Source organism: Xenopus laevis, chromosome 3S, assembly GCF_017654675.1.
Source record: "Xenopus laevis strain J_2021 chromosome 3S, Xenopus_laevis_v10.1, whole genome shotgun sequence".
Lineage (NCBI taxonomy): Eukaryota > Metazoa > Chordata > Amphibia > Anura > Pipidae > Xenopus > Xenopus laevis.
The window spans coordinates 1,703,739-1,726,412 of NC_054376.1; the positions used below are offsets into that span (position 1 = coordinate 1,703,739).

The 22,674-nt window shown below is 46.8% G+C and overlaps 2 protein-coding genes and 1 long non-coding RNA gene across 9 annotated transcripts; 1 reads left to right on the forward strand and 2 right to left on the reverse strand.

Moving 5' to 3' along the window:
- Positions 1-548: 548 nt before the first annotated feature.
- Positions 549-2,594, reverse strand: mcat.S (malonyl-CoA-acyl carrier protein transacylase S homeolog). The gene is given in 4 exon segments (NM_001095465.1): positions 549-1,160; positions 1,500-1,717; positions 1,929-2,016; positions 2,100-2,594. Coding segments are annotated over 4 exon segments (1,167 nt in total). The 5' UTR covers positions 2,538-2,594; the 3' UTR covers positions 549-737.
- Positions 2,595-2,786: 192 nt separating this feature from the next.
- Positions 2,787-4,812, forward strand: LOC121402085. The gene is made up of 2 exons (XR_005966527.1): positions 2,787-3,136; positions 3,220-4,812. It is a non-coding gene; the product is annotated as an uncharacterized LOC121402085 (long non-coding RNA).
- ppara.S (peroxisome proliferator activated receptor alpha S homeolog) lies at positions 4,668-21,718 on the reverse strand. Of its 7 annotated transcripts, none has more exons than XM_041587555.1 (10): positions 21,370-21,713; positions 17,240-17,344; positions 13,388-13,584; positions 11,584-11,627; positions 10,851-11,105; positions 10,403-10,477; positions 9,757-9,895; positions 8,163-8,362; positions 7,219-7,666; positions 4,668-6,636 (listed from the first exon to the last, which is right to left on the reverse strand). In XM_041587555.1, the coding sequence occupies exons 5-10, from the start codon at positions 10,935-10,937 to the stop codon at positions 6,389-6,391; spliced, it is 1,197 nt and encodes a 398-aa protein (XP_041443489.1). In that variant the 5' UTR covers positions 10,938-11,105; positions 11,584-11,627; positions 13,388-13,584; positions 17,240-17,344; positions 21,370-21,713; the 3' UTR covers positions 4,668-6,388.
- Positions 21,719-22,674: the final 956 nt, after the last annotated feature.

The following is a 22,674-nucleotide window of genomic DNA, read 5'->3' on the forward strand; positions in this document are numbered from 1 at the left end:
AGGAGTATAGAGGGGACAGTGGGGTTCCTGACTGATGTACAATATCAATATATGTGTGAGATACAGATCATTATCCCAAGGTTTGGGGGTGCAGGAGTATAGAGGGACAGTGGGGTTCCTGACTGATGTACAATATCAATATATGTGTGAGATACAGATCATTATCCCAAGGTTTGGGGGTGCAGGAGTATAGAGGGGACAGTGGGGTTCCTGACTGATGTACAATATCAATATATGTGTGAGATACAGATCATTATCCCAAGGTTTTGGGGTGCAGGAGTATAGAAGGGACAGTGGGGTTCATGACTGATGTACAATATCAATATATGTGTGAGATACAGATCATTATCCCAAGGTTTTGGGGTGCAGGAGTATAGAAGGGACAGTGGGGTTCATGACTGATGTACAATATCAATATATGTGTGAGATACAGATTATTATCCCAAGGTTTGGGGGTACAGGAGTATAGAGGGGACAGTGGGGTTCCTGACTGATGTACAATGAATGAATGAATGAATGAATGAATGAATGAGAGACTGGCAGATGAATAGGAGAGGAATAATCTTTAAATAAAACAGGATTTAGAACATTATTCTGGTGACAGAAATGTGACACACAAGGAAGGCTAGGATAGTCCATCTGGTTCTCTTAACTTATAAATAAAACCATATTCCTGGGAATATAAACCTAAAATTACGGTGTATATAAATAAATATAATATATATATATATATAAAATTAGGTTTGTCCCGACTCCTGTTCTTCAAAAACATCAATGTCTCTGTAGGAGCGCCACGCCTTCAAGTTGCATTTTTTCAATATGGATCCCAGCTGCTTCCCGGGACCCACTTCATAGGTATACGGGAAATCTGTTCCACTCTTCCTCTCATAAATAGAGTGCATTGTCTGCTCCCATTTGACCGGCGACACCACCTGTTTGGCCAGGAGCTGGTGGATGTTGGACGCCCGTTTGTACCGTTTCCCGTCCACGTTGCAGAAGACGGGCACGAGCGGCTGCTTGAAGTTCAAGTTCTTTAAAACTTTATACAGAGGCTCCGCGGCCCGTTCCATTAATCTCGTGTGAAAGGCGCCACTCACGGGGAGCATTTTGGTGCGCAAGAAGCGGTATTTCCGAGAATTGGACTGTAAATATTTCAGGGCCTGGATTGAGTGTTGGAAAGTAAATGTGTTATTTTCTAATGCAGCTTTAAAGCAGAAAGTGGTCCCCAAGGTAACTCCTGGTATCACACGCATGCTCACAATGATCCAGCTGGGGGGTGCTCTCTAATGAAGCACACGTGTATGACAAAACATGGCCACCTGCATTTGGGGATCCCCACAGGTGCTGACGGCAAAGCCCCCCATCATTGCTTTGCCGTCTGCAATAGGAGGAGCTCCTGATGCCGGTGGCCATGTTCCGTCATATACATTCACATAATCAGCATGTTGGGGGGTACAACAATGTATCTTGGTTCCGAATGGATTAATAGCGACACTCACCTCTATATGTCCAGCAATCACCCGCCCATCTGGGAACAGGTAGTTTGCCACCTCACACACGGGATCCTCCAAGCCAAGGGAATGACAGTGCTCTCGGGCTTCTGCGCAAGCAACGTTGTACTTGGTCTGGGGGTGCCCAATCACTGACAGCATTCCGCTCGGCACCATTTCAGATGCCTCCTGCATGGCCTCCGCCCGAACCTTCACTGCGTACAGAGCTAGAATGGAAGAGACGGGGGGAACAATGAAAAATAGAGGCTATTAGAAGCTGGGAAATAGCAGCATAATAAGAGCACAAAGCTGAATACTGGTGCACAGAATAAAACCACGGGGCTGGGATGCTGAAAGTGGAACAGAGATAAAGGATGATGTTTAAAGCTGTGAATAAAAACGTGCGCAGACGCCATGCGCCGCACAAGCTCCTCTTACCTTCAGTGAAATCTAAAGCCCCAGCAAACACGAGAGCAGCAAACTCCCCGACGCTGAATCCGGCAGCAGCCACGCACGACTCCACGACCTGGAGAGGAAGAGAAAGCAGAGGGTTAAAGGAATATCCGGTGGGGGGTAAATACACAGGCAGCGACAGAGAGGGGCACTTACCTCAGGATCCTCTTGGCTGAGTTTCTCGGTGGCTGCCAGGGAGGTGACAAAGATGGCGGGTTGGCAATGCACCGTCTTATTGAGGGTCTCCTGGGGGCCCCGCAGGCACAGCTCCAGCAGATCATATCCCAGCAGCCTGTGCGCAACATCAAACATTTCCCTGACATTGGGGAACTTGAGGAGACCTCTGGCCATTCCCACCTGCTGACTGCCCTGCCCAGGGAACAGCACAATGCTGCTTGATTTAGGGGGTCTCCTGGGGCCTCTGGGTGGTCCCCCCTCTGTTCCTTCCACTTCAGCCTCCTCCAGCAGCTTTTGGATATCACCCCCAGAGACCCCCCTGTGCCCCAGTCCCAGCAGCTTCCCATTCCCCAGGGGGAGCACAACCTGCCTGAGGGGGCCACACAGGCACTTCCTGTACAGACACAAGGGCCCCATATCGGATAATAGAGCTGCCCTCGCTGGTTACATGTAAAGCCACAGCGGCCACTCCTGAGAGAAAAATCTAAGTGAACTAGGGTAACTTGTGCCCACAGAAGGTCAATCTCTCCACAGGGACTTCCCTCAGAAGAACTTCCGGTTCCCTGTCTATCGCGTCCCCTTTGTAATCGGATCCGTCCGAAACCAGCAACTTGCGCACAAACGTTCCAGGGGCAACAGCGCTTTTAGACCCACCCCTTTACCCAATAGACCAATCAGGTGGCACGCGGGAAGCCACTTTGGTGATTTAGCCAATGAAATGTATCCTTGCTCACTGAGCCACGCCCCCATATCTATCCTCTTGTCCTGCAGGCTTGAGGGAGAGACAGTGAGTCGGTGTGAGGTACAGAATGAGGAAAGTGAGGAAGGGGATTCCAACAGAGGCGCGAGTAATAGGGGGAGACTATGAGGGACTGGACGGATAGACAAGGGAATGGGGAGCTGCAGTCAGAGGCCTGTGGCCAAAGGCTTTATATACTTATATTTATATACTTTATTCAAGTCACATGTTTTTTTCCTTCTGTCAGAGTGAATTTAGCCAACGACCCCAACAGCACGTGTTAGAGCTCAGCAGATTTGAGTGTTAGAGTTGAGCAGGTTCTGCAAGTGTTAGAGCTCAGCAGGTGTGACAGTTCCACAGGTGTTAGAGCTCAGCAGGTGTGAGTGTTAGAGTTGAGCAGGTTCGAGAGTTCTGCAAGTGTTAGAGCTCAGCAGGTGTGAGAGTTCCACAGGTGTTAGAGCTCACCAGGTGTGAGTGTTAGAGTTGAGCAGGTTCGAGAGTTCTGCAAGTGTTAGAGCTCAGCAGGTGTGACAGTTCCACAGGTGTTAGAGCTCAGCAGATGTGAGTGTAAGAGTTGAGCAGGTTCGAGAGTTCTGCAAGTTTTAGCGCTCAGCAGGTGTTAGAGCTCAGCAGATGTGAGTGTTAAGATGGCCATAGACACAAAGATTCGATCGTATGAATCATCGTACAATCAGACTTCCCCATCTCCCGACCTGCCACTTACCATTCCGATCAAATTCCTTCCATCTCCAAGTCCCATTACCAACCCATTCACCCACACGAGGTCCCCTACCGGAGGTTAGACGGTAGTGACACAACGGTCAATAGGCAACAGCGGGTAACTTATCTAGTCAAAGTGCAAGCCTTCGCCTCAAAGTGTCTTCCCAGCAGCTAATTGGTAGCTATGGATTGTTACATGGAGAATGCCCCTCCGTGTTCTGTAGATCTACAACCCCTTCACCTACAGAGCATCCCCTTCCAGAGGTAACAAGCCGAACTCATGCAGCCGTGAGAACAGTTGGATTGTCTGCCTGCCTGTAGTGCTTCCCTAGGATCTGAAGCACTTTCCGGTGTCTGGGTAACGATCAACGTCAACTACCCCTTCTTAAACCAATGAAGCCAACACAAAACATCCCTCCCGTTAAGGTGGTAATCTTTTGCCCCTATGAGTCTTTTTCAGACGCCCTGCCCAACCGTTATTAAAAAGATGCGCATTTTGCCTGCTTGCATGTGGGCTTTGTCAACGGCTGTGAGAGTTAGAGTTCATCAGGTGTTAGAGTTCACCAGGAGCCAAAGTTGTCAAATTCCAGCTTGTTTCATTCGTTGTGACTTCCTTTGTCGCCAGCTCTGATCCTAGATTCCCGTTTCTCGGCACCCGTCCCACATTGGAGTGTTAGTCAGAGACCAGACGATGTGATGGATATTTGATTATACCTGAAATAATGACCCAGAGCTGTTTCCATGGTTGGGCCTTTGGTTCCAGTGAAATCTTAAAGCTACATGGAACAAGGATATTCCGGATAATTCCATGCTTCCTACTTTGTTTCCTACTACTGTTTCAGCACATTAATGCCCCCCCCCCCATGCAAAGAGCCAGGTCCCTACAGAATGGGTTTTCCGGAGATGGTAAGAACCTGACTGCACAGAGGCACGAAAAGAGGAAAAACACGACCTCAAATTTTAATAAATGTGTTCCTTAGATGATTATATACCAAGGATCCCAGTTTAATGCATCTGTAAAGCCAAATTACCTCTGAATTTTCCCAACATTAACTGGATCGGCGCAAATCATTGACCACCAGACTTTGTTACCGGAAAACAGATTTATCAAAGACAAATTTTTCTAAAGCAGCTTGTGACTTAGAAGATCACAGAAACATTCAGAACATCTCATGAAGGTGCTTGTTTGACGGACGAGAAACATTGAAGCTTAAAAACTAGGCCAAAAAAACACCAAGAATTGACAAAAAAGGTGATCCCTGAGAACAAAATACCATTTCTAAGTGATAAGCAGTGCATTTGGTATAAATACAGTCCAAATTCATCCATCCAAGATTATCTGAAAATAGAAGTGGCGAGTCATTTCAAAAATAATAAGTAACCCGACAACATCAGAAAATAGTTTTTCTCTTCTGTTCATTCATACGATAGTGGTTCATAGCCATAAAATCTAAAATTCATCCAAAAAATATATTCCTCCAAAAATAAAATAGTATAAATTCCTGTCTTTTTTCCCCCCAATCTTTAGTTTATTGAGGTTTCGATGATTCGCCGAAGATTCCCAAACGAAATTAGGAAAAATTTCAGAAATTTCGTTTATGAAAATTCAGAAATAAGGATGGTTCAATAACCCTGGAGTCAATTTGCATGACAACTGCCACCCCCGCCAGTCTCGGGATTCTGGAAGAAGCAGTTCATTAGGAGCAATTACTAATGGAGTCAAAATATTCATGAATACTCGAAATAGGAAGTGGCTTGCGCAAAGTGGTATTCAAGCAGCCTCCTTCTAAGTTCTTTGACAGTGACAGTCAGTTGTGCATATGAGCTAGCAAACAGGATTAGCGGAGCAAATGGTTTTCAGCCCAAACCCCCAAAATCTTTTTCTACCTTGAAATCTTTGAAAACTTTTTTTGTTATGTTCATTTATTCCTGTTTTATGGTTTCCCGGTTTGGCATTTAAACAATTACCTGGTTGATATGGATACCGACCAACATCCCTTCTAAGCTGCTGCATTGGTGATTATCGGAGCACACAGTATGGCAGCTACCGCACATATTACTGAACACAATTGGACACTGCGTGCACCTTCGCCGCAGTTTCCCGATTAAACATTTCAAGGAAATTATATTAATAAGGTACATTTTCCCTTTAAAAACAATCCACCTCATGTGCAAAAGATCCCTGTTCCTTTAACGGAAATCATCTAAAATATGGGTATACTGGCAAAAATCCTCCCTTATTACACCAATAGGATTCAGCAACCATACGCCCGGACACAATTCGAATAATGTGCAGCTGTGAAGCCTTCCAACATCATTTGACTACGGAAAAAGTAGAAATTGTAGTATTTAAGGGGGAGGGTGAAGCAGATCCTGTTACCCAATCAAAACATCATCTTCAGATAGTACCCTTTGTACATTCAGCGGAGGCGCTTAATGAAGCCGCCATCGGAGCTTATCGGAAATTGCTATTTACAAACAGGATTAAAAACTTTTGGACGGTCGCCTCAACACTGACGCCACATGGAGAGTCGATGTACAGTATTTACGCCATAAAAAACTCGTCTTCAGTCAAATTGCATAAAAATAATAGTTGTAAATATTCTAATCCAAATGTCGTGGTTGTGTAGTGTCACCCCCCCACCCCGGCAGATTGTCTGTTACATTCGCAGCAGGAACTGTAGTGCACATTGTCAGAAGTGTCACTGCAGCTGGAGAAGGCACAGGAAAAAAACCCTAATTCTGCAGATTTTGCTCCCATACAGAAAACCGAAAAAAATATATATATAGCATGAAAACCAACGAGCTCTCAGTACATGTCCCTGTAGATTTCTTGCAGTAACGGATGGAGGGCGGCATCTGTCTCAGTCTTTTTGATGGTCTGCACGAGCTGCGCGTGTTCCGTCACCAGCTGCCGCAGGTCGGCCATTTTCTGCAGCAGTTTAGGGAAGAGGAAGCTGTCGTCAGGGTGATTTGACTGGAGGTGGAGTTTAAGGACATGGACGATGCTCTCCTGCATTTTCTCTATACTGGGAATGTTCACCAATCCGGGGCGATCTGGGGAGGGGGGTGAATGGTACAAGATAATGATCAGGAATCTCATAACCTATGCTAATGGTAAAAATCAAAAAATCACTCGTTCTCCTTCTCTTGGTAGGGAACCCCATAATCTGACTGCCCTTACAGGAAAGGACCCCTTCCTATACTAATGGTGCGATCTCCTTTCCTCCCCACCAATTAATCACTCATTCCCAGTCTCTTGGTAGGGAATCCCATAACCTGACTGCCCTTACAGTAAAGAACCCCTTCCTATGCTGATGGTGAGATCTCCTTTCCTCCCCACCAATCAATCACTCATTCCCCCTCTCTTGGTAGGGAATCCCATAACCTGACTGTCCTTACAGTAAAGGACCCCTTCCTATGCTGATGGTGAGATCTCCTTTCCTCCCCACCAATGAATCATTAATTCCCCCTCTCTCGGTAGGGAATCCCATAACTTGACTGCCCTTACAGTAAAGAACCCCTTCCTATGCTGATGGTGAGATCTCCTTTCCTCCCCACCAATGAATCATTAATTCCCCCTCTCTCGGTAGGGAATCCCATGACCTGACTGCCGTTAAAGTAAACACTTTTAGTTACCTCCACAGCAAATGAGTGCTGCTACAAACAGAGATAGGTCACTGTCGTCCAGCTCCAATGCGTTGAACTTCATGGCAAACTCAAACTTCGGCTCCATCATGTCCCCGATCGGCTTCCTTAGGCTCTTCAAGAACTCCCGCGTAATGAAACCGTTCCCGTATGCCACCAGCATCCCATCTTTGTTCATCACAGACGCCAGCATGGCAAACATGGCCTCGTAGACCCCGTATTTTAACAAAGTCACTTGATCATTGAGGTCCAGCTCGGTGAAGCCTGGGATGGATTTGGCAAACTCTGTCAGTTCTGTGACCGTCTCCACTGAGGTGCACTGGCAGCAGTGGAAGATCCGCACCTCCGCCTCCTTGTTCTGGATGCCATTGGCCACCAGCTTCGCAACCAATGTTTTCTCCGCCATGCACAGCGTTTCCATGTCGTGTATAACAAAGGGCTGCAAAAAAGTAAAACTCTATAGTCAGAATCAATTCTGCCAAGAGACCTTATTTCCATTTATCTGCCCAACAGCCGTGGGGAGATATAGGTCCATTTGCTGCCAAGCAAGCTAGAGCCATCATTCATATGAAGAGGCATGCTTATGTGCAATATCACATTCAACCAGCAGATGGCCATTCTATCTGTGTAATTGGCTTCACTTAAGCTGTTTGAACTTTGTTTTTAACAAACGAGCTCTGCACTCTGTACCCGTGCGATTGCACCATATTTGTTTAGTGAATACAGTCAATAAAAACCAGCAGAACAGTCACTGTTGGTAAATACAGTGTGGGGCAATTGCCCGATATCGCCAGCTGTGCCCCTTACCCTGCAAACCTGTCATCTACTTTCAGTTATGTGAAATGTAATTCCAGTGACTAGCTATGCACTACTGGTTCTGACTCCTAAAACGATGTAGGAGCAGCCACCTGGGGCAGAACTGATTGGGCACTTACCGGATTGCTGGCTTTCCCCGTCAGGATGGCTCTGGCTTTAACTTTGTTCATGTTGAAGTTCTTTAGATAGGCATCGTAAATGAGCCTGGCGAGTGAGAGGAGGTCGGCCATCTGCGTATCCTTCACATCCTGGTCACACATTAGGACTTCCGCTTTCAGTTTCGCCTTTTCCGACCGTGGCATTCTCCCAAATCGTATTGCTGGAAACAACAGTGGCACAGTTGATAGTTGTAGCCAACTATGTTTGAAAATGTCACTAATAAGCCTCATTCTCTATGTGACCATGGGACAGAGAGCAGCAGGTCTAAGTATAGAATCAGAGGTCCGTACCTGGGGAAATTGGATGCACTTAGCAAGACCGCAGTTGATGCTTGGCCATGGGAAAGAGAGCATCCCAGCGGCAGGAAGTACAGAGAATTGATACTACGTGGGTTGATGGCATTCACTAACCCAAGGGGGAGGTTTCTGTTTGATCACAGGAAAGAGAGCAGTCCAAGGACAGGAGGTGCAAAGAATCTTTGTCCCTGGGTAAGTACTAGGGGAGATTGGATTTGATAAAGGGCTGGAATAGTCCGAAACGTTGCCGTTGTTGCACGAATAAAAAGTTTTTTGATCAAATATCGGAGTGGTGCTGCAATTGTTTAAAGGTGGCCATACACGGGCTGATAAAAGCTGCCGACAGACCGAGTCGGCAGCTTATTGGCCCATGTATGGGGGCCCCCGACGGGCTTCCCCGATCGAGATCTGGCCGAAAGTCGGCCAGATCTCGATCGGATGGGGTTAAAAATCCCGTTGGATCGCGGCCGCATCTGTTCGTTGATGCGGTCCCACGATCCGACCGCCCATTTGCGAACATGAAGGATCTGATCGTTGGGCCCTAGGGCCCACGATCGGATCAGCCCGATATTGCCCACCTCGGGGCATATCGGAGGGAGATCCGCTCGTTTGGCGACATCGCCAAACGAGCGGATCTATCCGTGTATGGCCACCTTAACCCAGGGGAGATTGGATTCCATTGGCATAGTAAGGCTCATAATAGACAATGGGAAAGAGAGCAGCCCAGATGCAGGAAGTAGACTGGCCCCAAAAACATGATGACACTACTTTCTGATTGGGCCTGATCAAAAGTGACTGTGGGTGTATCATATTAGATCCCCTCTTAACTGGGGCTGTAGTACTTACCTGCTTTCTGTCGCTACCTACTGATCCATTTTTTGTCTCTGTGCCCACTCAAGCTTCACTTACCCAAAGTGGAGGGGGTCCATAAAGGCGCATTTCAGGCTATGGCACCAGTAATGTATCCTCTTTCCGGCCGGGTGGAGGATGAGCATCCCCACCCCTCCAGACGCAATATTTTTTTTACCGCATTCACCATGGTGTAGCCCCCGGTGGGCGCGGGTGCAATCGCACCCCATGTTCCCCCAGTAGTTACACCACTGTATGGCACCTATTACATTAGTATTTAGTAGTGAGCTCACATTATTCTGCATCTCAATAAAACAAGCCATATGGCAGCTCCCGTGCCAGGAGAACCGTATCTAGATTTCCACACAAACGCAACTCCTGTCAGTCGCACCAAACAGCTTAAACTCACCATTGTGGGACATTCCAACATTAAGGCACTTTTCGAAGCGACAGTATTGGCACTTGTTGCGGTTCTTCTTCTGTATCTTACACATTCGCTCACACCGGTCGTACACCAGCTTGAGTCTGATCGTCCTCCGGAAAAAGCCCTGTGTATGTGTGTGGGGGGGGGGGAAAATGGAACGATAAAAAAGGTGGGATAGATTCAGACTTGTAGCGAGCGTAACATACCGAAGGGCAAGTCTGAGCAGTTAATGATTGTGCAACAAACTGCAAATTGTGCGGATAATGAGTATCTAGTCATCTGAACAAGATACAAAGACTGTTGTTACTTTGCTTTAAGGTGGCCAGTCACAGCTAACGACCAATCGGGTGAAACAGACAGATACCAGGGGCCGCACACAATATGGCTGCCTTTCTAATGCCCGATCCACTGACTGACCAATATCCATAGTACAAGAATATCAGCCAGCTGCCATATGATACAGATTGGAACTTTTGTAACTTTATCGCAATTTGTGCCCAATTTAATTCAAGGGGATGTTGAAAACAAAGGCGAGAGGTATGTACCTTGCACCCCTCACAAGCGTGAACTCCATAATGGAACCCAGAGGCCTTGTCACTGCACACCCGGCACTCGAGGTTTAGAGACTTACAGGCCGCGTCTTCTGCGCTACCCGAAGCCGCAGGGAAGGTGATGGAAGCCGGACTAGATGCGGGAGATAAGGTGTCTGCAAGAACAGAAACATCACAATGTTCACTTTGCTCTCCACTGGAACATCTCAGCAGCTTTAATTGACTCTACTCCTTTAAATTATAGATATTGATGGATTCTCGTTAGAAAAGCTGGTGACGATTGCACCAGTTAGAACTAAGCAGCTGAACTGGACTTTCTGGTCGGTGGAATGGTAACTTTAGATTCGTAGTGATACCTGGGTCTTTGCTAATACTCGGTTTTAGCCCCAGCCTTCCTGCTGCATGAGACACCAACAAATCCGAAGGCTTTCAGCTGCTCATGTAAATTGCCCCATAGGGAACCATGAGATGTAAATTTCTGGTTAAGGGAGATGCTGCTACGGTACCGCCCTCATTCACTGCTCTTACCTGTAAGGTCAGTGCTGACAGATCCGATCGACCCAGGGCTGTTTCCGAAGAACTGATGCTCGGAGGCACCAAAAGGTGTTGAGCCATCGTCCCCAATGGTCTGAGTGATGTCCTGAATGTCCACAATGTCCTGCAGGAACTCTCCCGACAGCGGACTCTCTAGATCATCCTCGTCCAAAGGGGTCAAAATGCACAACTCGCTGTTTGTGTCTACCATGATGGTGGACATAGCAAGTCTGGCCCGAAACCATCACACTGACGGGAGAAGGAATGGAGGACACAGCTAAGTTATTCTGTGTATTGTGCCCAGAACATTCCTTCTTTGTATATTTGTATTTATACATATGGGAGGAGGAGGTGCCATATTGATTCCCTTAGACAGTACAGTATGAGGGTATAGCTTATTGTGTGCCCAGAACATTCCTTCTTTGTATATTTGTATTTATACATATGGGAGGAGGTGCCATATTGATTCCCTTAGACAGTACAGTATGAGGGTATAGCTTATTGTGTGCCCAGAACATTCCTTCTCTGTATATTTGTATTTATACATATGGGAGGAGGGAGGTGCCATATTGATTCCCTTAGACAGTACAGTATGAGGGTATAGCTTATTGTGTGCCCAGAACATTCCTTCTCTGTATATTTGTATTTATACATATGGGAGGAGGAGGTGCCATATTGATTCCCTTAGAGAGTACAGTATGAGGGAGAGACCATGTTAAATACTTACTAGTTAATCGGTCTTTACTTCTTTGAAAGCTTCATTAGTCCAGTCTGTAAGACACAAAACAAACCAGTTATAACCGGATGTATCAACTCGTGTGACCATGACCCCCCCCACCCAAGAAAGGGTTAAACTATCTTTGGCTTTTGTATTAATGACTCCAAGGTAGAAGCTAATTAGGCCCCACCTGTCATGATAGAGCGATGGGGGCGGTTCTTGCACATGGCCTGCTCGTTACCTAATTAGAGTTGTGTAAAGAGGGAGGTGAGGAGATAAAGCTCTCCAAGGACAAAGCAGCTCACAGGGAGATTCCAATAGATTTTACTCGTCTGCGATCAATTCTGACCAACAGGAAACTCAGTTTCACCGATTCCAAGGGAAAAACACGAGACGCTCTCTGCCTAAACATAAAGCCCGTGGCGCTGTTCTCTTGCAGCCCAATAGGAAACACTGCTCGCTGGCCGATAGTGATGAGAAGAGGAACTGCAACTCACCGCCTATAAATCAGTTTCTCTAGAATCAGATGGCAGAATTCAGCAAACATCAGCATTTTAAAGGGGAACTTAGGAGATGGCAGGAGGCAGCCGGGGCCCATTCAGCACAGGAATGAGAAAGTTGCCGTGGGCTCAACAGACAGTTCCTGCTGGGCGACATTCCCATGTACCATAAAAGCCCTCCTGGTCCAATAGCGTCCATTCTCTTGTTCCCCCAAAGACAAACAAGGGAGTGAGTTAAACACAATGCTCAGGAATGCGCCCCCCTTTCAAACCAGAAAGACCAGTTTGATCCTGAAACGAGGACTGAAATTTACTAAACGCTGGTAAAAAAAAATCCAAGATGACGAATCAATATTTGCGGCTACTAATTATGAACCCCATAAATGCAGAGTCGGCAACATTTTCAGAATGCCAGGACTTCCCCTGATGTGGAACAACTATGACCAGTTATGTATAGCCCAGCCTCTAATCTATCACAAGTCCCTCCCATTTAGATATGCCCCACCCACTTTATAGTAAGACAAGATGGAGACAGTAGGGCAAGATGATGGAGACCGTAGGGCAAGATGATAGAGACAGTAGGATAAGATGGAGACAGTAGGGCAAGATGATGAAGACCATAGGGCAAGATGGAGACAGTAGGGCAAGATAGAGACAGTAGGACAAGATTATGGAGACAGTAAGACAAGATGGAGACAATAGGGCAAGACGGAGACAGGGCAAGATCATGGAGACAGTAGGACAAGATGGAGACAGTAGGGCAAGATGATGGAGACAGTAGGGCAAGATGATGGAGACAGTAGGACAAGATGGAGACAGAAGGGCAAGATGGAGACAGTAGGACAAGATTATGGAGACAGTAAGACAAGATGGAGACAATAGGGCAAGACGGAGACAGGGCAAGATCATGGAGACAGTAGGACAAGATGGAGACAGTAGGGCAAGATGATGGAGACAGTAGGGCAAGATGATGGAGACAGTAGGATAAGATGGAGACAGTAGGGCAAGATGATGAAGACAGTAGGACAAGATGGAGACAGAAGGACAAGATTATGGAGACAGTAAGACAAGATGGAGACAATAGGGCAAGACGGAGACAGGGCAAGATCATGGAGACAGTAGGACAAGATGGAGACAGAAGGGCAAGACAGAGACAGTAGGGCAAGATGATGGAGACAGTAGGGCAAGATGATGGAGACAGCAGGGCAAGATGATGGAGACAGCAGGGCAAGATGATGGAGACAGCAGGGCAAGACGATGGAGACAGCAGGGCAAGACGGAGAGGAGGAAGTGATATTTATACCAGTATTTACCAAGCTGTCCAGTTCAGGTTGCTGAGACCAAACAAAAGGAATTCAGAGTCCCATAATAATCCGTTCCTGGAATAGTAACATCTTATCGTTTCTTGGCCAATGAGGCGCTGTCAGAAGACGTTTCCCTGGTCATTCTGGTTCTGTCTTTTTTTCTACACTGCTGAGAATTCCGTTCCCTCGTGTCGGGAGACCGGTTTCTGCAAAGAAATGGAAAAAAACTGCTAATTCAGCAAGAAAAATGTGAAAAACTCCAAGGGTTAAACCGTGCTGCAACTCCACAAAGTGACTTTGAGAAAGAGAGAGAGACGGCGCCTCGCTGAGTGACAGAGCGACTCACTGACAAGTTCTCTCGGCAAGTGATTAGCAGAGGTTAATAGATTAATTATTAGAGCTCACTGTCAAATCATTAACCAGCCGACAACACGTAGCACAGGAGCCGGCACTCTGCACCTATTAAAGGGAACGTAAACCCCAACTGTTCTGCCAATAACATACAGTATCTCTATGTGAAAACAGTTTATGGGTATTGTTCCCCCTTCAGGGTCATGGAGGGGCCGACATTTATGTACCGACATTTCAATGACATCTAAATGGAAGGTACAGGGGGTCAGGCCTCCCTCAATAGCTGCTTCTTCAAGTTCCCCTTTAAATTAATTCAGCATGATGTAAATTGGGACAGTGACCCCCAGCAATGCCAGGGACAGTGACCCCAGCAATGCCAGGGACAGTGACACCAACAACGCCAGGGACTGTGACCCCAACAACGCCAGGCACTGTGACCCCAACAATGCCAGGGACAGTGACCCCCAGCAACGCCAGGGACTGTGACCCCAACAATGCCATGCAACAGTGACCCCAGCAACCAAACACAAGGCTGATTAAGAGGATAGCCATTTTTATTTTTACTACTCATGTTCTATCATTACAACACCTGCCATGTGTTGCTAGGGTAAGTGACCCCAGCAACAAGATTGCAGTAGAAGCACCAAAGGGGAAAGGTACGACCTGATTTAACGGTGAGGATTTGAAATGCTATTTGGTGGCACAAAACTGTGGTGCACAAATGCTGTGCCCAGATTATAATAACTCCCAGTAACCTCCATTTGTTCTGTTGTATCGTGATGTTACCCTGGAACATTCTCACCCACTAAATTTCCCCCTCAATTTCCCATTTCAAGTTCCCTTTTAAATTCCAGACAGCAACTGAGTTCATCCCATGCCCCTAGCGCTGGTACCTTTCCACCTGCCCCCCAATCCCCCCGCGCCCACTCACACCAACAAGCATAAACTTTTATGTCCTCTAATCCCATTTTAATCAGTAAGACGCTGAGTGCGCAGCTTGTAAAGACTTTACGCTAATCCGCGTCCCATTCGCTCCCAACACGAAACAGATGTTCCGACTTTACTTTCAAAGGTACCCGGGCCGTTCCTGATAAACACTCAATAATACTGGGGCCCAGAAATTAGCCTGTCACTGGCGATTTCACCCAATTTGGAGCATTTATAGGCCACGGCGGAGCAGTAACCCTCCCTGCGCCAATTTGGGCAACGCTGCAAAATCAGGTTCAGCTCCAAAATGGATCCAGTGATATGGTCTATGGCAGCTGCACAGAGAAGGAATGTTCTGGGCACACAATAAGCTATACCCTCATACTGTACTGTCTAAGGGAATCAATATGGCACCTCCCTCCTCCCATATGTATAAATACAAATATACAGAGAAGGAATGTTCTGGGCACACAATAAACTATACCCTCATACTGTACTGTCTAAGGGAATCAATATGGCACCTCCTCCTCCCATATGTATAAATACAAATATACAGAGAAGGAATGTTCTGGGCACACAATAAGCTATACCCTCATACTGTACTGTCTAAGGGAATCAATATGGCACCTCCCTCCTCCCATATGTATAAATACAAATATACAGAGAAGGAATGTTCTGGGCACACAATAAGCTATACCCTCATACTGTACTGTCTAAGGGAATCAATATGGCACCTCCCTCCTCCCATATATATAAATACAAATATACAGAGAAGGAATGTTCTGGGCACACAATAAGCTATACCCTCATACTGTACTGTCTAAGGGAATCAATATGGCACCTCCTCCTCCCATATGTATAAATACAAATATAAAGAGAAGGAATGTTCTGGGCACACAATAAGCTATACCCTCATACTGTACTGTCTAAGGGAATCAATATGGCACCTCCCTCCTCCCATATGTATAAATACAAATATACAGAGAAGGAATGTTCTGGGCACACAATAAGCTATACCCTCATACTGTACTGTCTAAGGGAATCAATATGGCACCTCCTCCTCCCATATGTATAAATACAAATATACAGAGAAGGAATGTTCTGGGCACACAATAAGCTATACCCTCATACTGTACTGTCTAAGGGAATCAATATGGCACCTCCTCCTCCCATATGTATAAATACAAATATACAGAGAAGGAATGTTCTGGGCACACAATAAGCTATACCCTCATACTGTACTGTCTAAGGGAATCAATATGGCACCTCCTCCCATATGTATAAATACAAATATACAGAGAAGGAATGTTCTGGGCAAACAATAAGCTATACCCTCATACTGTACTGTCTAAGGGAATCAATATGGCACCTCCTCCCATATGTATAAATACAAATATACAGAGAAGGAATGTTCTGGGCACACAATAAGCTATACCCTCATACTGTACTGTCTAAGGGAATCAATATGGCACCTCCTCCTCCCATATGTATAAATACAAATATACAGAGAAGGAATGTTCTGGGCACACAATAAACTATACCCCTCATACTGTACTGTCTAAGGGAATCAATATGGCACCTCCCTCCTCCCATATGTATAAATACAAATATACAGAGAAGGAATGTTCTGGGCACACAATAAGCTATACCCTCATACTGTACTGTCTAAGGGAATCAATATGGCACCTCCTCCTCCCATATGTATAAATACAAATATACAGAGAAGGAATGTTCTGGGCACACAATAAGCTATACCCTCATACTGTACTGTCTAAGGGAATCAATATGGCACCTCCTCCTCCCATATGTATAAATACAAATATACAGAGAAGGAATGTTCTGGGCACACAATAAGCTATACCCTCATACTGTACTGTCTAAGGGAATCAATATGGCACCTCCTCCCATATGTATAAATACAAATATACAGAGAAGGAATGTTCTGGGCACACAATAAGCTATACCCTCATACTGTACTGTCTAAGGGAATCAATATGGCACCTCCTCCTCCCATATGTATAAATACAAATATACAGAGAAGGAATGTTCTGGGCACACAATAAACTATACCCCTCATACTGTACTGTCTAAGGGAATCAATATGGCACCTCCCTCCTCCCATATGTATAAATACAAATATACAGAGAAGGAATGTTCTGGGCACACAATAAGCTATACCCTCATACTGTACTGTCTAAGGGAATCAATATGGCACCTCCTCCTCCCATATGTATAAATACAAATATACAGAGAAGGAATGTTCTGGGCACACAATAAGCTATACCCTCATACTGTACTGTCTAAGGGAATCAGTATGGCAGTTCCAACCGATGTGCTTTATTTAAACTACAATTCCCAGCATCCCTTAAGCCTCACAACACATTCTCATCAATACAATGACAGAGACTACAGAGAAAGTCACGAGTGTCAGGGCAACGGCAAGTGCTGAATCAGGTGCCAAGGTCCCTTCCCCTCCTTATGAGGTCCCTTATCAATGTGTAACCCTCTGATAAACATTGACCCAAATCCTCCCCAGCGCGGCACAAGGCAGAACCGTGTTTGGTTACAAAGGGCAGAACTGACCAGACAGGAAAAAGTTGTTCTCCGAGGATTTAATGTTCTCTGCACTGCTGTTTCTGACTCCTGAAACCAGTCCCATGGGGTGAGGGGGTTACACGCCTAGAAATACTGCCGATATAGAAACATAATCAGTAACAAACACACAATGTGCAACTCAACTGGTCACTTATCTGCCCCCCCCCCACACCCCATAATGTGGCACCTTTATCTCTGCTGCTTCAGCTCTGACCTCCCTGTCACCCCCATATCATATATGCACATAATGTAAGTGTATAATATATAGGCACAGCCCCCCATCTTTCCCCTGTCACCCCCATATCATATATGCACATAATGTAAGTGTATAATATATAGGCACAGATATACCCCCATCTTTCCTCTGTCACCCCCATATCATATATGCACATAATGTAAGTGTATAATATATAGGCACAGATATACCCCCATCTTTCCTCTGTCACCCCCATATCATATATAAACATAATGTAAGTGTATAATATATAGGCACAGCCCCCCATCTTTCCTCTGTCACCCCCATATCATATATGCACATAATGTAAGTGTATAACATATAGGCACAGCCCCCCATCTTTCCTCTGTCACCCCCATATCATATATGCACATAATGTAAGTGTATAATATATAGGCACAGCCCCCATCTTTCCTCTGTCACCCCCATATCATATATTGCACATAATGTAAGTGTATAATATATAGGCACAGCCCCCCATCTTTCCTCTGTCACCCCCATATCATATATGCACATAATGTAAGTGTATAATATATAGGCACAGACATACCCCCATCTTTCCTCTGTCACCCCCATATCATATATGCACATAATGTAAGTGTATAATATATAGGCACAGCCCCCCATCTTTCCCCTGTCACCCCCATATCATATATGCCACATAATGTAAGTGTATAATATATAGGCACAGCCCCCCATCTTTCCTCTGTCACCCCCATATCATATATGCACATAATGTAAGTGTATAATATATAGGCACAGCCCCCCATCTTTCCTCTGTCACCCCCATATCATATATGCACATAATGTAAGTGTATAATATATAGGCACAGCCCCCCATCTTTCCTCTGTCACCCCCATATCATATATGCACATAATGTAAGTGTATAATATATAGGCACAGATATACCCCCATCTTTCCCCTGTCACCCCCATATCATATATGCACATAATGTAAGTGTATAATATATAGGCACAGCCCCCCATCTTTCCTCTGTCACCCCCATATCATATATGCACATAATGTAAGTGTATAACATATAGGCACAGCCCCCCATCTTTCCTCTGTCACCCCCATATCATATATGCACATAATGTAAGTGTATAATATATAGGCACAGCCCCCCATCTTTCCCCTGTCACCCCCATATCATATATGCACATAATGTAAGTGTATAATATATAGGCACAGCCCCCCATCTTTCCTCTGTCACCCCCATATCATATATGCACATAATGTAAGTGTATAATATATAGGCACAGCCCCCCATCTTTCCTCTGTCACCCCCATATCATATATGCACATAATGTAAGTGTATAATATATAGGCACAGCCCCCCATCTTTCCTCTGTCACCCCCATATCATATATGCACATAATGTAAGTGTATAATATATAGGCACAGATATACCCCCATCTTTCCCCTGTCACCCCCATATCATATATGCACATAATGTAAGTGTATAATATATAGGCACAGCCCCCCATCTTTCCTCTGTCACCCCCATATCACGGGGGAGTGTATTTCCTGGTACTTGTGTGTCTGTCTCTACTGCCTATTTAGTGGAAACACAGCAGACCAGACTTGCTTTACTGCAGGGATTCCAAGATCAGAAGAATATGACAGAAGGGAAGGGTGAGTTACCCTTTACATGAAGGGCTTATTTCCGTTTAGGCAGGTGATTATAAGACGCGGAGGTATAGAGTGATTCAGGAGTCAGATGCAGCAGTGCAGAGACTATAAAGAGACAGACAGACATCACAGTTACAGCAGGAGCTCCTTGCTTTACTACACACCTGCCCCACAGTTACAGGCAATGCAGCTGCAGGTTCAGTGAAAGGAATAAGAGAAATAAGAGGAGGGTCATTGTTTGTGTCTGACCAATCAGTGCCTCCGCTCCTATGTTTGACTGTTCATCCAATAGACAAGTCCCATATGAGCTTCTGTAGATTCCCCAGTGTAACATCAGCTCAGGCTGCTGCCGGGGGCTCCAGTATCACATGACACAGCTGAGCCCCCTCTGGAAACAATAGAACCCCCCCCCCCTCACTGCTCAGCATTTAATTCCTGAAACATCTTTACTTCCCCTTGAATTTACTCCCAGGCTAACTCCGCCCACTCCCCCAGGTTTAACATTTACAGGATTGTTAGTCTGACCCCCAGGTTAACCCTCCCCTCCCCTCTGTATATTGTACCCCCCCCCTTACTATTTTCTTTCCCGGCTCCTGGGGGGGGGGCTCAACCACTAAACTCACCCCCCTCCAGCTTCAAATTCATCCCTCCCCCTCTCCTATAGAACAATGTAGTGACCCGCTGCAGACTACACTGATACTTGTGCTGCCCGTCTGTGCCACTGATTGGTCTGTGAGTGAGAGGGGAGAGCGACTCGGCCAATCACATGAGCTGAAGGGACTGGGGAGACACAAGTGGGGGGTCAGTGAGGGGCTCTGGGAGTGGGAGTAGCGAGTAGTGCGTGAGTCAGTGAGTGAGTGAGTGAGTGAGTCAGTAAGTGAGTAAGTCAGTCAGTAAGTGAGTGAGTCAGTAAGTGAGTGAGTGAGTCAGTAAGTGAGTGAGTCAGTGAGTGAGTCAGTAAGTGAGTGAGTCAGTAAGTGAGTGAGTCAGTAAGTGAGTGAGTCAGTAAGTGAGTGAGTCAGTAAGTGAGTGAGTCAGTAAGTGAGTGAGTCAGTAAGTGAGTGAGTCAGTAAGTGAGTGAGTCAGTAAGTGAGTGAGTCAGTAAGTGAGTGAGTCAGTAAGTGAGTGAGTCAGTAAGTGAGTGAGTCAGTAAGTGAGTGAGTCAGTAAGTGAGTGAGTCGTAAGTGGTCAGTAAGTGAGTGAGTCAGTAAGTGAGTGAGTCAGTAAGTGAGTGAGTCAGTAAGTGAGTGAGTCAGTGAGTGAGTGAGTCAGTGAGTGAGTGAGTCAGTGAGTGAGTCAGTAAGTGAGTGAGTCAGTAAGTGAGTGAGTCAGTAAGTGAGTGAGTCAGTAAGTGAGTGAGTCAGTAAGTGAGTGAGTCAGTGAGTGAGTGAGTCAGTGAGTGAGTGAGTCAGTGAGTGAGTGAGTGAGTGAGTGAGTCAGTAAGTGAGTGAGTCAGTAAGTGAGTGGAGTCAGTAAGTGAGTGAGTCAGTAAGTGAGTGAGTCAGTGAGTGAGTGAGTGAGTCAGTAAGTGAGTGAGTCAGTAAGTGAGTCAGTAAGTGAGTCAGTAAGTGAGTCAGTAAGTGAGTCAGTAAGTGAGTCAGTAAGTGAGTGAGTCAGTAAGTGAGTGAGTCAGTCAGTAAGTGAGTGAGTCAGTAAGTGAGTGAGTCAGTAAGTGAGTCAGTCAGTAAGTGAGTGAGTCAGTAAGTGAGTGAGTCAGTAAGTGAGTCACTAAGTGAGTGAGTCAGTAAGTGAGTGAGTCAGTAAGTGAGTGAGTCAGTAAGTGAGTGAGTCAGTAAGTGAGTGAGTCAGTAAGTGAGTGAGTCAGTAAGTGAGTGAGTCAGTAAGTGAGTGAGTCAGTAAGTGAGTCACTAAGTGAGTGAGTCAGTAAGTGAGTGAGTCAGTAAGTGAGTGAGTCAGTAAGTGAGTGGGTCAGTAAGTGAGTCAGTAAGTGAGTGAGTCAGTAAGTGAGTGAGTCAGTAAGTGAGTGAGTCAGTAAGTGAGTGAGTCAGTAAGTGAGTGAGTCAGTCAGTGAGTGAGTGAGAGACTCACAGGTCACAGTATTATCCCCTCTCCCCCAGTGTGTGGGCTCAGTACAAGTGAATGAGTGGGGGGGGGTTGCTAGGGGAAGGAAGGCATAGCAACCAGACATTGTCCCATATCATTAGAATAAAAGAGGAATGTGAGTCGGTCGCTGGTGTTTGTTCCTCGGGGGCAGATCGTTGAGGTGAGTGCGGGGGGAGCGGCTCTTACCCGGGATCAGTATTTGGCTCCCCCGGTCTCTCTCTCTCCCCGGCGCGTCCTTGTTCTCGCTGTCCTGTGACAGCTCCGGATGTGACGTACGACTGCCGCCCCCCGGGATTCGCTGCTCATTGGCTGCCCGTGCCCTGCCCCTTTGTGGGCGGATGTTTGTGTGTGAGCGAGGGAAAGAGAGGCTGGAACTGCCTGAGGCTTCTGGGAGTGCGGCGGGGGCGGAGTCGGCCGATATAGAAGGCTGAGGGGGTCCCGGGGCCCGTGTCCTTAGCAACCGGGGGGCGACTCAGTGTCAGGAGAGAGAGACCAGGGCAGAAAAGAAGAGAAACTGCAGAAGGTTCAGCTGCCCCTCCCTGTGCTCAGAGTTCAGCACGTGCAGCAGCACAAGCCCCGCCCCTCTCTGAGCTCCGCCTCCACTGCCAGCCTGTGACTCCGCCCTGTTAAAGGGAAAGTTCCTGCTCGGAAGTGGGTTCCTCAGGTTGTATAGGAAAGAGCCCCCCAAATGGGCCTCACAGGAGCATGTGATGCCCAAATAAGCAGCAATATCGCAAAATATTGGCGCAGGAGGGTTGGGTGCAGGGAGGTTGGGTGCAGGAGAGTTGGGTGCTGGGTGGTTGGGTGCAGGAGGGTTGGGTGCAGGGGGGTTGGGTGCTGAGGTTGGGTGCAGGAGGGTTGGAAGGTTGGGTGCTGGGGTTGGGTGCAGGGGGGTTGGGTGCAGGAGGGTTGGGTGCTGGGTGGTTGGGTGCAGGAGGGTTGGGTGCTGAGGTTGGGTGCTGGAGGGTTGGAAGGTTGGGTGCTGGGTTGGGTGGCGGGGGGTTGGGTGCAGGAGGGTTGGGTGCTGGGTGGTTGGGTGCAGGGGGTTGGGTGCTGAGGTTGGGTGCTGGGGTTGGGTGCAGGAGGGTTAGGTGCTGGTGGTTGGGTGCTGGGTGGTTGGGTGCAGGGGGGTTGGGTGCTGAGGTTGGGTGCAGGAGGGTTGGGTGCTGGGTGGTTGTGTGCTGGGGGTTGGGTGCTTGGAGGTTGGGTGCTGGGGGGTTTGGTGCTGAGGTTGGGTGCAGGAGGGTTGGAAGGTTGGGTGCAGGAGGGTTGGGTGCTGGGTGGTTGTGTGCTGGGGGTTGGGTGCTGGGGGGTTTGGTGCTGAGGTTGGGTGCAGGAGGGTTGGAAGTTTGGGTGCTGGGTTGGGCTGCAGGAGGGTTGGGTGCTGGGAAACTCCCATGAACAGCTGAAGTGACTCATTCCTGGGTGGCATAGGAATTTGTGCCAAGTGATTGTGGTGTATCAGTATCAGCAGCAGGAGGGCATGGTCCA